At 35.9% G+C, this 16,727-nt stretch overlaps 2 protein-coding genes across 2 annotated transcripts; one reads left to right on the top strand and one right to left on the bottom strand.

The window, feature by feature from the left end:
• The first annotated feature begins 2,076 nt into the window (after positions 1 to 2,076).
• LOC100782780 (E3 ubiquitin-protein ligase WAV3) lies at positions 2,077 to 5,223 on the top strand. Its single transcript, XM_003522690.5, has 2 exons — positions 2,077 to 2,865; positions 2,945 to 5,223. Exons 1-2 carry the CDS (start codon positions 2,545 to 2,547, stop codon positions 4,895 to 4,897), a joined length of 2,274 nt encoding a protein of 757 aa, XP_003522738.1. The 5' UTR covers positions 2,077 to 2,544; the 3' UTR covers positions 4,898 to 5,223.
• A 7,253-nt stretch (positions 5,224 to 12,476) lies between these two features.
• Positions 12,477 to 15,339, bottom strand: LOC100782247 (glutamyl-tRNA reductase 1, chloroplastic). The gene is made up of 3 exons (XM_003522689.5): positions 14,810 to 15,339; positions 14,021 to 14,262; positions 12,477 to 13,944 (listed from the first exon to the last, which is right to left on the bottom strand). Exons 1-3 carry the CDS (start codon positions 15,054 to 15,056, stop codon positions 12,814 to 12,816), a joined length of 1,620 nt encoding a protein of 539 aa, XP_003522737.1. The 5' UTR covers positions 15,057 to 15,339; the 3' UTR covers positions 12,477 to 12,813.
• Positions 15,340 to 16,727: the final 1,388 nt, after the last annotated feature.

Raw genomic sequence — 16,727 nt, 5'->3', positions numbered from 1 at the left:
AAATAAATAAAGATATAAGAAAAGAGATGATGATATGGGATAGTTGGTTCAAAGATACAAAATACAAAATATAAAGTTTTAAAATTAATATATGTGATTTTATTAAAATAAATAGGTACATATAGGTCACGGTGACATATTAGGTAATATTGTCTAGCCCCTATGACATGTTAGGTAAATATGTTTACTGTGTTGACAATGTCTCCATCTACTCGAAAATTCCAGTAACTGGAGAGGAGTATTTTCCTGTTCAATGGTGTTGAGTGACGTATTATGGCAAGCGCCATGCAAATAGAAAGGAAAGGATACGCCTACTTGCCCAGAGTGGTGTAGGAGGCGGATACCAATGGGAAAAAGGGCAAGGGTGTTTGAGAGAGGGAGGGGGGCTTTTTTGGCTTACTAACACACCAAGAAAGGATAATGGGTCATGTGGATGTCTCTGATCACTCTTTTTTATTATGCCAATGAATTGTTTTCACCTTTTTGTACTCTATTCTACGCTGCTGCTGCTGAGACATGCATGAAACAGTACTAGTCTGTTCTACTCTACTCCAAAGTTGAAGTAACTGACATCTAGCTTTTACTACTGTTTATGAAAATTACCACACTGTAATCCGAGGTTAATGTCAGGGTAAATTTGGGGTTGTACACATAGCCATACCGGACTCCACTAATAATTCAGCAAGGAGGAGTATATGCATAGTCACACTCAGTAGTAAAAATTACAGACTGAATCTCCTTCAGTGGTCCCACTTTGATGCACAAGGATGGATGGATGAAGATGATGATGAAGTAGTAGTACATTGGAGTACACGGGTATTTTTGAGTTGAAGCGGTGGCCTGTGAATTTTACTGTGTGGGAATCAAATCAAATCAACGTGGCACGTGTCGTTATATATGGAGGTGTCACACAAGGTGGTGTGCATGGGAGCTGCGTAGAGCAGGCGTTATAATATCTCTTCGGTTACAACTTGCGCCCCTCACACAGATCATCATCGAGGTTTAGTGGCAGAATAAAATATTCACATGATAAATTATTAGAATACCTACTGGGCGTTGACTAGTTAGTCTTTTAGAAGAGTAGGAATGCATCTATACTCATATACTAATATTTTTATCTATTTTTTTATAATAATTATTTTTCTTTTTCTATCATTTTATTTATTTTATTATGCACTATTTTGTATTTTCTCTCTTCTTTTTCATATTTGTATAAAAAACATTCTAATTTTTTATGCTATAAATTATTGTACTATTTTTAACTCTTAAAACAATATATTCATTGAAAAATGAGAAAAAAATTCAGGAAATGTTGAATGAGGACGTTAAAAAAGAAAAGTTTTGAAGGAGAAAAATAAGACGAGGTTAGAGTTTGAAGAATAAAAATTTAAGAATATTTTTTTATTTGTGATAATTTGTTTTAATCCCTATGAGATTGATAGAAAAATATCTATTGATTTTATTGATTATTAATGAATCAGCTATAGTTGTTTCTTTCTTTTGATTATATATATATATTTTTTATTTATAAGACTGAAACAAGACTTGTTTCAAAAATTTGAGCCCAATGCTAATGAAATCAATAACGCCTAGGTATTTATTATTTTTTATTTCAAATTAAAAGTTAGGTATTAGATAATTTTTATCTTTTAAATTTAATAATTTTTTATTAAATACATTAATTTTTAATTTTTAGATATGCACTGTAATTTTAATTCCATGATTCAGGAATCTCTTTCTTTAGTCCTTGATCCTTACATTCATATTATACCCCAAAAAAAAAACCTCATCAAAAAAATATTATACCAAAAAGAAAACGTAATGTTGTGAGTCTCACTAGTATGTTAAAAGTGTAGAAAGCATTTAATAAAGTAATTTCTAAGTACATTAAATGCTTCTTAATCAATGACGCTGATGATTAATGATTAGTTAGATTCCTAGAAAAAGCGACAAGTAACATGTGGCAGTTATCGTGGTAAAAAAGTGTATAGTTTTGGCGATGTAAATCATGGATTTAGCCCTGATTAGTTTAATTATTACGTAGTAGATTGTAATTGTCGTAACGGTTATCTTTCTAAAAGAACGATGATATAAGTATATATTAATATGCAGACGAAGAAAGCCTGCGCTTTTTGTACAAATTACACATATACGTAGAGAAAGAGAAAGAAAGAGAGTGAGAGAGAGAGAGAGAGACAGATCTCTCTCAAGGCGTTTAATTGCAGAGATCTTTTGCGTTTCTCAATATAAGTGAAAGAGTAGACAGAGAGAAAGAGAAGATCAAAAGAGCTAACCCTGGCTCCCTGAATATCTTCTCGTTTTTTATCTGAATCACGCTTTAGTTTGTCTCTTAGCTTTGTTTTCGTTTGATCCCATGCCCCTCTAGCTAAACTCGTTTGTCTTCTATGCCACCTTCAGACTGATCAAAACAAAACAAAACTTGTTTTTTTCGCTATCTTCTTCTCCCTTTGAGGAAAGCATAAATAAAAAGCGATAGAAAGGGATCGATAGAAAGAGTCTTGTGGAGTAGCTCTCACTGTAAAGATGGGTACTGGTTGGAGAAGAGCCTTCTGCACCCGCGACCCTGCATCTACCATATCGGATAAACATCCCGGAAGCCCAAGCCCGAGCCCAAGAACCTGCACTCGATTGGGTTTTCTCTCTGGTGGTAGCAACCCTTCCACCCCACGCTTGCGTTGCACAACAAAAGCGGAAACTGCTTCTCAAACAGTTACATTAAGTGATAGTCCCAGAGTTCAAAGCAAGAACACCCCCAGAGCAACGAAATCACCATCAGTCTCAAATCCAACTTCTCCACGCTCCCCTCTCAAGCTCTCCCTCTTCAAGAACAGCTTCAAATTCAGGGTATGTCATGCTTCTTTCATCTTTTTAAGATTCCCATGTATGGAGTATTCAATGATTGTGATTTGTTATGGTTGAGCAGAGTAGCTGTGGAATTTGCTTGAACAGCGTGAAGACAGGACAGGGTACGGCGATATACACAGCGGAATGCGGTCACGCGTTTCATTTCCCGTGCATCGCAGCGCATGTACGCAAGCATGGAAGCTTGGTGTGCCCTGTTTGCAAGGCCACGTGGAAAGACGTGCCTCTACTCGCGGCGCACAAGAACCTCGCGCCAGAATCCGCCGCAAAAGACGACGTCGTCGCCGTCCAGAGGGTCACAGAAAGTCCTTACCCCAATGCCAACGACAAAAAGCCAACAGAGAATAATAATGCCTCCCCCGTTTTCAAAACCTACAACAACCACGTGGAGCAACCATCGAAGCATTCCGATTCAACCAGGTCCTACGACGATGACGAGCCACTCCTCTCTCCCACCTCCGGCGGCCGGATTATTCCAATTCCCGAAGCCGACGAGAATGCCGAAGACGACGAGGATGAAGACCCCGGCGAGTTCCAGGGCTTCTTCGTCAATCCCAAAAACTCATCCTCGTCCAAATCCTACTCCGATTCGTTGCAAACCAGTGACGGTGATTCCAGAACCGTTCAGGTGAAACTGATGCCGGAGTGCGCTGTCATCTCAGCTTCCCGAACACACGAGACCTACGCGTTGGTCTTAAAAGTGAAGGCTCCACCGCCGCCACCTCCTTCTCGGAGCAGCGGCGGGCCGTCACAGCGAGCGCCAATAGATCTGGTCACCGTTCTGGACGTTGGCGGAAGCATGATCGGCGCGAAGCTTCACATGCTAAAGCGCGCGATGCGTTTGGTTATCTCATCCCTTGGCCCCGCCGACAGGCTTTCCATCGTGGCTTTCTCAGCCACCTCCAAACGGCTCTTACCTTTAAGAAGAATGACACGTCAAGGTCAGCGCGTGGCTCGTCGCATCGTTGACCGGCTCATGATCGGTCAAGGCTCCAGCATGGGCGATGCATTGAGGAAAGCCACCAGAGTGTTGGAAGATCGCAGAGAAAGAAACCCGGTGGCCAGCGTCATGCTCTTATCAGACGGTCAAGAAGAGAGGGTTCAAAATCAAAGGGGTAATAATAATAATAATCAGAGGAAGGCATCGAGCCACGTGTCATCGACGCGGTTCGCGCATATCGAGATTCCGGTTCACGCGTTTGGGTTTGGGGCGAAGAGTGGTTACAGCCAGGAACCGGGGGAAGACGCATTTGCCAAGTGCGTGGGGGGACTTTTGAGCGTGGTGGTTCAAGACTTGAGGATTCAAGTAGGGTTTGAATCAGAGTCTTCAGTTGAGATCAGCGCGATTTACTCGTGCAGTGGAAGGCCCACGCTCATGAGCTCAGGGGCGGTGCGGCTCGGCGATTTGTACGCGGAGGAAGAGAGGGAGCTCTTGGTGGAGTTGAGAATTCCGGCGTGGTCTGGAACTGGGGCCCACCACCACGTGATGACGGTACGGTGCCTGTATAAAGACCCTGCCACGCAGGAGATCGTATACGGTAGGGAGCAGGGGCTTCTGGTGCCGCCGCCTCAGAGCGTGCGTTGCTCCGGTACAAGGATTCAGAGGCTCAGGAATCTCTTCATAACCACCAGAGCCATTGCAGAGTCTAGGAGGCTCGTTGAGCATAGCGCTGACTTCACCAGCGCTCATCATTTGCTTGCCTCGGCGCGTGTGCTTCTCATGCAGTCTAATTCGGCTTCGGCTGAGGAGTATGTGCGCGGCTTGGAGGCTGAGCTGGCAGAGCTTCATTGGAGGAGACAGCATGAGCAGATGCAGATTCAGCAGCAGCAAATGATGCAACAGCGGAGAAGAGGGAGCGAGAGAGAGGTGATGGCGCTGGTGGACGAGAATGGCGAGCCGCTTACGCCCACGTCGGCTTGGAGAGCCGCTGAGAAGCTGGCTAAGATGGCAATGATGAAGAAGTCTTTGAATAGAGTCAGCGACTTGCACGGCTTCGAAAACGCTAGGTTTTAATTTTCTTTTTTTGGAAAATTGTTTTTCTTTTTTTATTATTACTAAGAAAAATGTAGAGACCTATTAGAGAGAGAGAGAGAGAGAGAGAGAGAGAGAGAGGAGAGAACAAAAGGGGATGGGGCATGATTGTAGAATGGAATGGGGACAAGCTGGTAGTAGACGGCGTGGCCCTTTCTGCATTGGAAGATGACCACAGAGATAGGGGGTGGGGGAGTTATATAATGGGGTATGCCCCACCGTAAAATGGGAGAGATTCATTGGTTGGTTCCTCGATCATGTCTTTTTGTCTTGTGCCTTTTATATACACTCTTGTTTTCCAATTTTAATCATTTGCTTTTCAATATCACAACTCGAAACTGCTCCAGTGAATGCTCCCATGTTGGGATCGCTAGTTGTAAATGCCATTCTAGTAGTAATTTATAAAGTCTCTCTCTTTTTTTCTCTATTTTACTCTTTCTTTAAGCTTGCCTTTTCGGAAATGGATATTGTCGTGTTTAAGGTCCTGGTTGTCGTTTTAATGTAGTTGGTTAGTTTGTGCGCCTAATAATTAAGTAGCGGACTACGAACGGGGCTGAAATGATATCTCTTTTGGATGAAAAACATGGCAGAAGACAGAACTTGATGATGAACAAATGATTACATTCCATGGAATCATGATGCTTTTTCAGTTTTATCCGAGCACCTTTCCTTGGCAATTCAGAATTGAAATTTCACGGGGCCCATAATAAGCGAAACACTGCTTCGTGACAAAAATAAAATTAAAAAAAAAACGGAGAGATAGAATTACTGTGCCTTTCAAGGTGGTAAAAGGAGGGGGGAAATAGGTCCTCATTCGTGGGAAATGAGATTTCCCAAAGCACACACTATGGTATATCCTAGCTACAAAGAGGTAAACCTAATCCGCGTTGGACGGAGAATTATATATCTGCTTTGGGTACGTATCTCTTACGGTTACATATAGAATGTTGAAAAAAAAAAAAGGAATTAAAAACAGTACCATATGGTTGTACAGACCCAAATAGGTAGTAGAGTAGTATATTTATAGGTCAAGAAACTTTATGATATATACTATGTTTGTAACTAGAAAATTCTAAAATTATTTAAAAAGTAGAAAGCCATGGGATGTATTCTTTTTTATTTTTCGCCAACTAGTATACCTGGAAAAAAGTGATAGCTGGGAATTGGAGAGTGAATAATAGAGCTAGGTTAAGTCGAGGCTATAGGCTGTTGTGTTGATAAATAGGATGCTGAATTGCTTGTGACATTCAAAAACTCGTCCTGGAATGGTCCCTGTCTTGCTCCGTTTGACAACAAATTTGCAGCCACATATTGGCATTATGAGATGAGCTAGGGTTAGATGATAAATGGGGAGAGGGGCATTTTAGTTAGTTAGCATCAAAGGAAGGATCTTGAACATAGATGTCAGGTGTGGAGCCCAAACAAGTGTCTCAGTTGTCCAATCCATCACTATCTGACCGTCTTGTTCTTGTTCTAGGCCCGTTGCTGTTATGGTTTATTCTTGGCAGTGTTACTAGGAGCCTCACTCAGCTAGCTGCCACAAAAACAACAACGCTTGCACTTACGCTTTGGTCTGGTCTAGGCCTCGGCAAGGGAGCGTGCTTATTATGTCAGTTTGTGTTGCGCTATAAACAAGCCATGGGCTACACCCTAGGGGCCAAGACTTTTTATGCTCCTATTGTTATCAACCAAAACAATTATACTATTTAGAGCAGTTAAAAAAGAAAATTGATATATTAACAATTTTCGATAATCAAATTATGTATGGTAATTGGTAACTAGGGGCCACGGACGTGTCTGATAATATGTTTTAGAATAACTCCTCAATGTCATCCTTGAAATGTTACCTTGTTTTTCAAATGGTCTCTAATATTAAATCAATATAATTAATCCCCAAGCATTAAAAATCATGTTAAGTTATCTCTCAAAATTTGAAAAACCTTTCAAATTGGTTCTTTTGAACAATAGTAAAAATATATTAACTTAAAAGACTAAATTGATGGATATTGATCAGTACTTGAGGGGTTATTTATATAGTTTTATTACTTTATGAAACTTCTTAGGTGACCAAATTGATTATTTATTCAATAACTTTACATCTTTATTCATCATCCTTTTACTATTCTTTCTGTTTAAATTGAGGGTATAATATTATTAAATTTTATTATAATTCAAAGACAAACTAAAATGAAAAAATAACAATTTTGTATAGTATAAAAGAAGTGGTGAAATGCAGCCATATAAAATAGGTGTATGTGGTGGCTCAATTCGCGTGGTATTGTAGGGGGACCATTGTTCTCTATGTACAAGACTCGATGGAGATTACATTTGTATGCTAATATTCTTTTTATTGGTAAAAATTAAAGACGGTATTAAAAGATTTATAACACTCATATATCTTATTTAATCAATTTTGAACTAGATTGAATTTAGATGGTGACATGTGATTGTTTTTCATTTCTTCTTGTGGGGAGTTTGAAGCCCAGGTTTCACAATTCAAAGGTTGATTTCTTCACCAATGGTACGGGACCCAAAATGAGAACAGAAGGACAGGTAAATACTATTTACATTTATCTTTTATACAGCCCGGCCTGTTGTGATGTCCGTGAGCATCTAGCAAATATTTAATAATTTCAATTTTTATTTTAAAAAATCTCAAAAACATAAATTGGATAAAATTTGACATTATATATATGTGTGTGTGAGATAATTTGAAATGTTTACATAAAATCACAAGACTGTAATAAAAACAATATACTACAGCAATTTATTATTTTAACTTCGCTTTTTATCTTCTTTTTTTTATAACTGACTTTTTATCTTAATCTATGTAAATAAGCATTACAAATTGTGAGAGTGCTATTCACTTCACATTTAATGGTCTCAAGGTTGAAGCTCTGGCCTTGTGCCAGTGTGGTTCAATGATGAATCCATGACAACATTCTTTGTTTCAACCCAACTTGAAGTCACAGCTGCAGCGGTGTATTGCTCTGTTTGGACTCAAAGATCTTTGAATGTAAGTGTGTTGGGCCACCGTTGTGGACTTCATTATAAAGCTCGTACGACCCACAAAAAAAAGACGAAAAGGGCGGTGGGAGTAGGAATGGGGGAATTTTACTATTTGTTTTTAAAATATCAATTTTATTTTCCTACAATTTCTTTTATCTACTGTTTCAAGGCTAATAAAATATTACCAATATGTTGTTAGTGTAAGTGGAATTAGGAGTGGATTCTCTAAGCAAGGTTTCCGATTCAGAATTCCCAGCGTAGATTAATTATCAATAAAACTGATGAATACGTTACATGATAATTGTTGTGTATATGTAATTTAAATATTTAAATCACATAACAATTATCTAATTTTTCTATTTTTTATTGCTTCTTTTGTGTTAAAACATTAGGAATTTAACTTTTTCTGAGTTTTTATCCCGTAGGTGCTAAAGTTAATTAATTTAGAGTGGTTTTGGGTGTATTTTTTTTGTAGAATTACACAGTAAGAGGTCTGGAAGAGGGTTAAAGAACTGGAGTAGTGCACTCAACGCGTCAACAATCGCTTAGCGCAAGGAGCCAACTTGGAGTCCGGACTTAGCTCGTCTTTGTCGGCTTAACATGCATCTGGCAGCTTATGCCAACTGGATTTTGCATGTTTGCTTAGCGCACGGTTAATGTCAAAAAATATGAATGTACTGCGTTTTAAAGGAGAAAAAGTGGAGAAACCCAGGCAATTCTTTTTGGGGACCAAAATAAGGAGCTAGGGCACGAGAGAAGAGGGAGAACCCACTCACTTGGGGACTCTTCCCTCCATTTTCTTTCATTCTCTTCCACACCTCTTATTTCCTTTTTGTATTAGTAAGTCTCTCATGACAATGAGAGGCTAAACCATCCATTGTTGGGAGCTTAGCAACCAAACATTCTTGATATAATGATTCTAACTATCTATTTAATGCTATCTTGGTATTACTGTTTCTTTTCTATGTTTAATATCATATTTATGGTTTGATCGCCCATTCTCATGTAGTGCTACAGGGTTTATGCATTGGAAAATGTTTGTCTCCTAAGAACTTGAAAAGAGCATCTAGGTAATCCATGTTTAGGGATATAATTGTATTATTTAGCCATATTTATGCATTTTTTTTCTTAAAGCAAATTATTTGATGTAGCTCTTAAGGGATTAAGAGTGAAACAAATAAGATAATAATTTAGGCTCTTTCACATGAGGGATCATGGTTGGGATAGGTTAGCGGATGAAGGTAATAATGAGAATAATGTTAAATAGTGAAAATATCCTTAATGTTGTATCAAGAGTAGTTTCAGTAGGCTGAGTCCCAACACGTTCCATAATTCTGCTTCATTCGACAACTCACTCCTTAAGTGTTTGTATTCTATCTCTTTAGTGTATTATGCTTAATTATCTTTATTTATGTTGAATTTTACATTTTGTATCATTATTTGACTAATATCAAATTTAATTCATTAATTACTTAAAATTGGACATATACAAACTCTGAGTACAATCCATATGGACTCGATACTCGAACTTTCGTTTTACTATATTACTTAAACGAATTGGTGCATTTGGTAATGATTAACATCACACAATGCTATGATGACAATAAAAACTAATAAAATACTAGTAGTTGTTTTCTAAATTTATAATTGTGTCATTCACGTGTTGCTATTTTTACTTAATAAAATGGAAAAAATAACAGGAATAATATTCTAGATATTTCAATTGATAATTTAGTAAAATACAATTATAATTGGGTAATTACAGTCATTTAATAACTTTATTTATTCTTATAAAATTATTTTAATCGGTAAATCCTATAAAATAAAGAATATACCATTGTTGCTCTTTTTCTATTTGTCTTTTAAGGTAATGACTAATAACACAAATTGAAAAATATAATTAATATATTTATTTATATAAAAAGTATTTGTCTTCTATTTTTTTATTTATTATCTCTTATTAATTAATTTCTCTTTAATTACTCTAACATGTCTAGGGTGTTCACAGGTACGGGTCACTCGTGAATCCGAATTGACTTAAACTGATCTGAACAATTTTTGTTAGGTCATTTATGTATTTGGGTCAAAACCAAACCGAACCGATCAAATTTTTTAGAGTCGTTTAGTTTGACTTTAAATACTGCTAGTATTGGAACTCTTGTTGACTCCTTGACAAACATACCAAGTTGTACAAGTAATATTAAAACAATAAGACCAAGTATCGAATTCCACAGGGACTACGTTTGTATTCAGAGTTATATATATCTAATGATTAAGCAATTAGTGACTCAAACTGAATCTTGTTCATTGATTAACTACAAATATAAGTAAGTGAATTTACTATAAAGCAAGGAACATGAAAGGTTAAGAAAACAAACGCTCGAATGTTGTGAGATGGTGTTGTGTTGGGTTATGGAACGTGTCGGGGGCTCTACTTGTCAAAACTAGTCTTGATGTGATCTTAATAGATTTTTCACTTTTTAACTTGAATATGATTATTCCCTGCACCTTCTAACATACTCTAACCATGATCCCTCAAGCGAGAGAGCCTAAATTATCTAATATCGCTTCTAATCCCTTAAGAGTTATATTAAACAATTTGCATTACAAGCAAAGATGCATACATAGGCTAGATAATATCACTCTATCCATAGACATGAATTACCTAAATGTTCTTCCCTAGTTCTCAACATATAAATATTTCTCAATGCCTAAATCCTAAAACAGTTTATGAAAATGGATTATTAGACGAAAGACATGTGAACGAGCACAGAGATGAACAATGATATCAACATCATATTAATAGATAGTTTATGATCATCACATCAAAGAGAGTTTGGTTTATAGAGCTCCCAACAATGGGTGGCTTTAGCCTCTCATTGTCATGAGAGACTTACAAATATAAAAATGGCATGAAAGGAAAAAAAATGAAAGAGAAATGGATAGAAACGGATCAGTGGAAACAGATTTTTCTTGCATTGGCTTCTTTGTTTTTCTTTGCTTCTTTGTTCCTTTGCTTCTTCTATGGTTACTTCGTGCTTAGGAAATCAAATGTTTTCTTTCTTTTTATATGCTTCACCAACTGATGGCTCAATTAGAACTTTCTTGTGCACTTAGCATGACACTCGCATTGAGCGCGCATGTCCAGCTGGATCAAGTGGCCACGCGCTAAGCCGCAGGATGTGTGCTTAACATGCTTGCTTTTGACATCTGTCTTTCAATGTGACTTCTTGCACCAAGCAACTTTCTTGGATTGAGCGGTTCTGACTCGCTAAGTGAGGAGGTCATGCTGAGCACGACATTTTAGTTCTTCAATCCTCTTTCATGTCTCTGCTACAACTCTACACAAAATTCAACCAAAATTACTATAAAATCATTAACTTTATCATCTTCTGGATAAAAACTCAGACGATGTTAAGTTCCTATTGTTTTAACATAAAATAAACAATAAAAGAGAAGAAGATGAGATAATTGCTATGTGATTTCAGTATACAAATGATGTATGCATAGCACTTACCAACTCCAAGTGTTGGAATTGCAAGTGTTGAGACTATTAGTATTGGAACTTCTTACGGTATTACTTTCAGGTACATTGTTATTTATTTTATTTTTTTCATATTTATTTTTCATGTCATGTTTATAATATTAATGGATCACATTTTGTTCATTTGTTTCAGTAAATCTGGTTGCAACAAATCTAGTTGTAGCAAATCTGGATACAACAAAGCTTATTGCAAAAAATTAATTTGTAGAAAATAGTTATGATTTAGATTATTATAGTAAATCTCGTTAAAAAATATTTTGTTTTAATTTATATTAGTCTATTTTAGAATATTATGTTGATGATATTAAATGAATCAATTTTACTACTTTCAGACATTTGATAATATTGTATTAATTATATTGGATATTTGAATGAATCATGATATAAAATAGTAATTCTAAGGATAAAAAATACCAAATTTAAATAGGTAATCTGTTGGTCCGAACCGAACCAAACTAATCAAATTTAATTAGATTGAGTCTTAAATTGACCAAAATCGACCAAAACAAACCCGCAAAGTGTAAACATGTCCTCTATTATTATTTCCCTCATTTGTGATATATGTATAAAATAGATGATATATGATAATGTTGTCTTAACAGTGAATATATACATACATAAAAACAAATTTTACTTTCAAATAGACAAATAAAAAGGAAAGGAATATTTATAAAAAAAATATATTAACAACAAATTCTTTAATAATAATTTTTTTAAGATCTTTTTCATCACTGCAGTTCTGAAGTGAATTATCCGCCATGCTGAATTGCTGATGGACCGATGGAATAATCTATTTTTCTAGCTTTTTCACTTGAGTTTCTTTTTATTTTAATCTATCTTCTCCCACTTCAACAAACTTTTGTAATTTCATTACTTTAGCTAGCCATTGCTAGCCGGGCCACCCTTCAATGTAGACGTAAAAGAACTGTGTAGCTCACCTTGGAGATAAACTAGAGTTTGATTCCAAATACCCGTACCAAGAAGTCCCATCGATGTAAAATACATAACTCCCAAATCTTGTCTCTATTGCAGAAATTAGAAACTCAGTACATACAATTAATTTCCCGATACGGGGACAATCTTATAACAATATTATTTGATGTAAATACGAAGCTCACCAAAACACTTCATTTTGTATAATACAAAGACAAATGGATGCGGAAGAACACAGTGAAAACGCATGACCCAAAAAACGCAAACGAGTTAGGCCAAGCAGACGCAGCATGGAGGACTTCAGCTGTTTCAACTATGCAACTAAATATTGCAGGATGATTAATACTAAAAGGTGAGGATGTTTCCTCTTATTCTAAAGGAGAAAATAAATCAGTCTGATTGGTGTTAGATTTCATTTCTGGTTTTGTTCGACCTTTGCTCGAATCTTCTCCTCCAAAACAGATATTTCTGTCTCAAGGTTGAACATCCTATTCAAAGCATTCATGTTCTCCAGTGTCTCACTAAGAGTCCGGCTGTCGTTCCCATCACACCTTAAATGTTGCATTGGACCATGAAGCAACTTATTCACTATACCCCGACTAAGGTCATCCACAGCTCTCCGCGTTTTCTTTGGTATATCATCACCCATCTTACCTAAGCACTTCTCAAGCTCAGCAAGCCTGATTCTTTCAGCATAAGCCCTCAATTTCTTAATAGTAGGAACAGTTTCCAGTGAGTCCCTCCAAGCTTCGAATTGCTTAGATTCTTCAGCAATGATTGCCTGTGCTTCCATTGCTTTTCTTAGGCGATCCTCTTTATTGGCAGCCACAACCTCTTTAAGGTCGTCAACATTGTAAACTCGCACAGACTCAAGGTCTGAGACACATGAACCCACATTCCGGGGAACAGAGATATCAATGAAAAAGCGACGGCCTCCAACTTCTTGACTTGCAGGAGGAAGGTCCTTGACATGTTCTTTCAAGAATAATGGGTTTTCTGATGCAGTACTGGTGAAAACTAAATCTGCTTCGCCAGCACAGGTGAGCATTTCTGAAAGGGGTTTGTAGATAATCTCAATATCCTTCAGTTCTTCACGTATTGCAGCAACTCTCTCCTCAGTTCTATTGACAACCACCATCTTTTTGCAACCTTTTGCCACCAAATGTTTGATCACAAGCTTTCCCATCTTGCCAGCACCAATAACCAACATCCTGGCATTATCGTGTGAGGCTTCAGGTAACTTCATATAGGCCAACTCAACGGCAGCTGAGCTCACAGAAACTGCCCCAGAAGCAATATTAGTCTCAGTTCTAACCCTTTTCCCGACAGTAATTGCATGCTTGAATAGCCCACTGATATTTCTCCCAAAGCCGTTAACTCCTTGTCCAACTTTAACAACTTGCTTAACCTGAGAAAGGATTTGACCTTCCCCCAAAACAAGAGAGTCAAGACCTGCTGATACTTCAAAAAGATGCTGTGTGGCATCATTGTTGTAAAGTAAAAACCGGTGCTGGCTAAGCTCTGAAACAGGGACAGAACTTGTCTGCAAAAAAGAACAGCATTTTAAATATTTAGCAATACACTACAAATACCATCTGTGAAAGAAACTCAACACTTACTTTTGACATCCATTCCATGACTTCTTTGACACCACGATGTTGGGACAGGGCAAGAACATATATCTCCATTCGATTGCAGGTACTCAGAACAGCTGCTTCTTCAATATGATTCAGACTACACAGCTCTGCAATAGCTCTAGGCCATTCTGCTTCTGGAATGGCAAGTTTTTCACGCATTTCCACAGGTGCAGTGTGCACACTGAGCCCAATGGCGATAATGCTGCTTCTTTCCTTTGTATATCCTGTTAAAGTTAATTGCATAAATTATTTAGAAGCTGCAACTAGAAAGTTTCAGATAATTAACTAGCACAAATCAACCAAGGAAAGCCATGTAGTCCTGCCTTTCTTTATTTCCTTAGGTATAAATATCCTTCAGGACCTTGCCACAATTCCTGAAAGCTACAAGTCTAATGGATCACAAAAAGCCCAATCAATTGAACCTTCAAACTCTATTTCCTTTTTTTTATGTTACTTTTTTTAACAACATAATCAGAAATGACCGGTAAATGAAAACTGCAAACAAGTTTGAAACAGACAAGAGAAACACAACGAACAAGAATAGATCTCCTTGAGTGAAGCAAAGAGATTCAAAAGCGTCAGCGACAAAAAAACTAAAAAAGAAAGAAAGAAAGAAAGAAAACGTTAAGGTGCCTTAAAATATCAAGGAAATAGCTTGAATACTAAACAAGCAGTGATAATATGTGAAGACATTTTCGCATTGATGGAGAGATGGAAATAGCCAATCAAGCAAATGTTGAAGGCAATGAGAGAAAATGGAAGAGGAATTACTATCAGCTGCAGAAGTCTTGAGCTGCTCAAGAGCGGAGAGAGCGGTGGCATTATTTGGAGCAACAGATGATGCATCAGAGGGCTGAGCGTCGCAGCGAATAACCCCTCTCTGAATGAGGGTTCTTCTGTTTTGGCCGGGAAAAGTGGTGAATGATGACCTTGAAGGCGGTGGTGAGGAAGAGGAGGAAGAACATTTGAGCAATAGAGCCTCCAATTTGGCACCGGAGAAAGTGGTTGAAACGGCCATTGCGGATTCAGGAGAACCCTAACCCTATAATAATGGAAGATTTTCAACGAGAGAGAGGAGGGGCAGTGCAAAAGGGAAGGGGAAATTGTCAAATTGAGTTGTGCAATGTTGACCCTCCTCTCTCTCAGACTCGGTTTGGGGCGTGTGGCGTTGTTTCGAAAAAGGGTATGTCTGTACAACGAGAGATTTCTGAGTTCTTATTGGCGGGTGCTGCACATGCTTTATCCACACTCCTTCCCCTCCTCACTTCTCTCTCTCCTTTTTTTTAGGGTGTTGCTAGGTGCACCCAACAACATTGTTGGTGTATCCAACAATTATGTAAATGGACAAAATTATTCTTGTTTAAAAAACATGAATATCTTTTCACGGAAGAGGATCTTCTTCCGTGTCTTCTTTCGCATGAAGCCAAAGAAGAATATTCTTCTGTGAATTAATTTATTTTCTTGATTTTTAAATTTTTGGATTATTTTGTATTTACTTATGTTATTTTGTATTTTATATTTTACTATTACAAAATTTAATGCATATTTAATTCGAGTTATTATTACAAAATAAAAAATATTTTTTTAATATATATTAAATTTTGTAATAGTAAAAAAAAACTATGATAGTAAATATTTTTTATTTTTAAAAAAGTATACGAATTAAATATTTTTTTATTTAATTTGGGTTACTATTATAAAATTTAATGTATATTTAATTTGGATTGCTATTATAAAATTTAATGTATTAAATATTTTTGTAATAGTAACCTGAATTAATGCATTAAATATTTTTTATTTAATTCGGGTTACTATTATAAAATAAAAAATATTTATTTAATATATATTATATTTTGTAATAGTAAAAAATTTGTGATAGTAAATATTTTTATTTTTGAAAAAATATACGGATTAAATAATTCGTATGATTTATATCAAAATTAATTATCACAAAATTTATTATTTAAATTTACATACGCATTAAATATGCATTAGAAATTGTAGTGATATGTATAGTAACATTATTTATTTTATAACCTAATTGGCTCGTTATCCCTTTTGGTTAGAGTGTTGTGCTAATAACTTATATATATTTAATATCACAATTTTTTTTACTATTACAAAATTTAATATAGATTAAATAAATATTTTTTTATTTTGTAATAATAATCGAATTAAATATGCACTAAATTTTGTAATAGTAACCCAAATTAAATAAAAAAATATTTAATACATATTTAATTCTGGTTACTATTACAAAAATATTTAATGCATTAAATTTTATAATAGTAACCCGAATTAAATAAAAAATATTTAATGCATTAATTCGGGTTACTATTGTAAAAATATTTAATGCATTAAATTTTGTAATAGTAATCCAAATTAAGTATACATTAAATTTTGTAATAATAACCCAAATTAAATAAAAAATATTTAATCTGTATATTTTTTAAAAAATAAAAAATATTTACTATCACAAATTTTTTTACTATTACAAAATTTAATATATATTAAATAAATATTTTTTATTTTGTAATAATAACTTGAATTAAATATGCATTAAATTTTGTAATAGTAAAATACAAAATACAAAATAACATAGGCAAATACAAAATAATCCAAAAATTTAAAAATCAAAAAAATAAATTAACTCACGGAAGAAGTTTCTTCCGCTGTTGTTATTTTCAAC

This window comes from Glycine max, chromosome 4 (genome assembly GCF_000004515.6).
Source record: "Glycine max cultivar Williams 82 chromosome 4, Glycine_max_v4.0, whole genome shotgun sequence".
In the NCBI taxonomy this organism is placed as follows: Eukaryota; Viridiplantae; Streptophyta; class Magnoliopsida; order Fabales; family Fabaceae; genus Glycine; species Glycine max.
Note: the sequence above shows the minus strand (reverse complement) of the source record. Positions and strands in the feature narration are given on the sequence as shown.

Coding starts and splice junctions, on each gene's coding strand:
- LOC100782780 (XM_003522690.5), top strand. CDS start 2,545: ATGGGTACTGGTTGGAGAAGAGCCTTCTGCACCCGCGACCCTGCATCT. Junction 2,866..2,944: donor AGAACAGCTTCAAATTCAGG/GTATGTCATGCT, acceptor ATGGTTGAGCAG/AGTAGCTGTGGAATTTGCTT.
- LOC100782247 (XM_003522689.5), bottom strand. CDS start 15,056: ATGGCCGTTTCAACCACTTTCTCCGGTGCCAAATTGGAGGCTCTATTG. Junction 14,263..14,809: donor CAAGACTTCTGCAGCTGATA/GTAATTCCTCTT, acceptor TAACTTTAACAG/GATATACAAAGGAAAGAAGC. Junction 13,945..14,020: donor TCATGGAATGGATGTCAAAA/GTAAGTGTTGAG, acceptor TCTTTTTTGCAG/ACAAGTTCTGTCCCTGTTTC.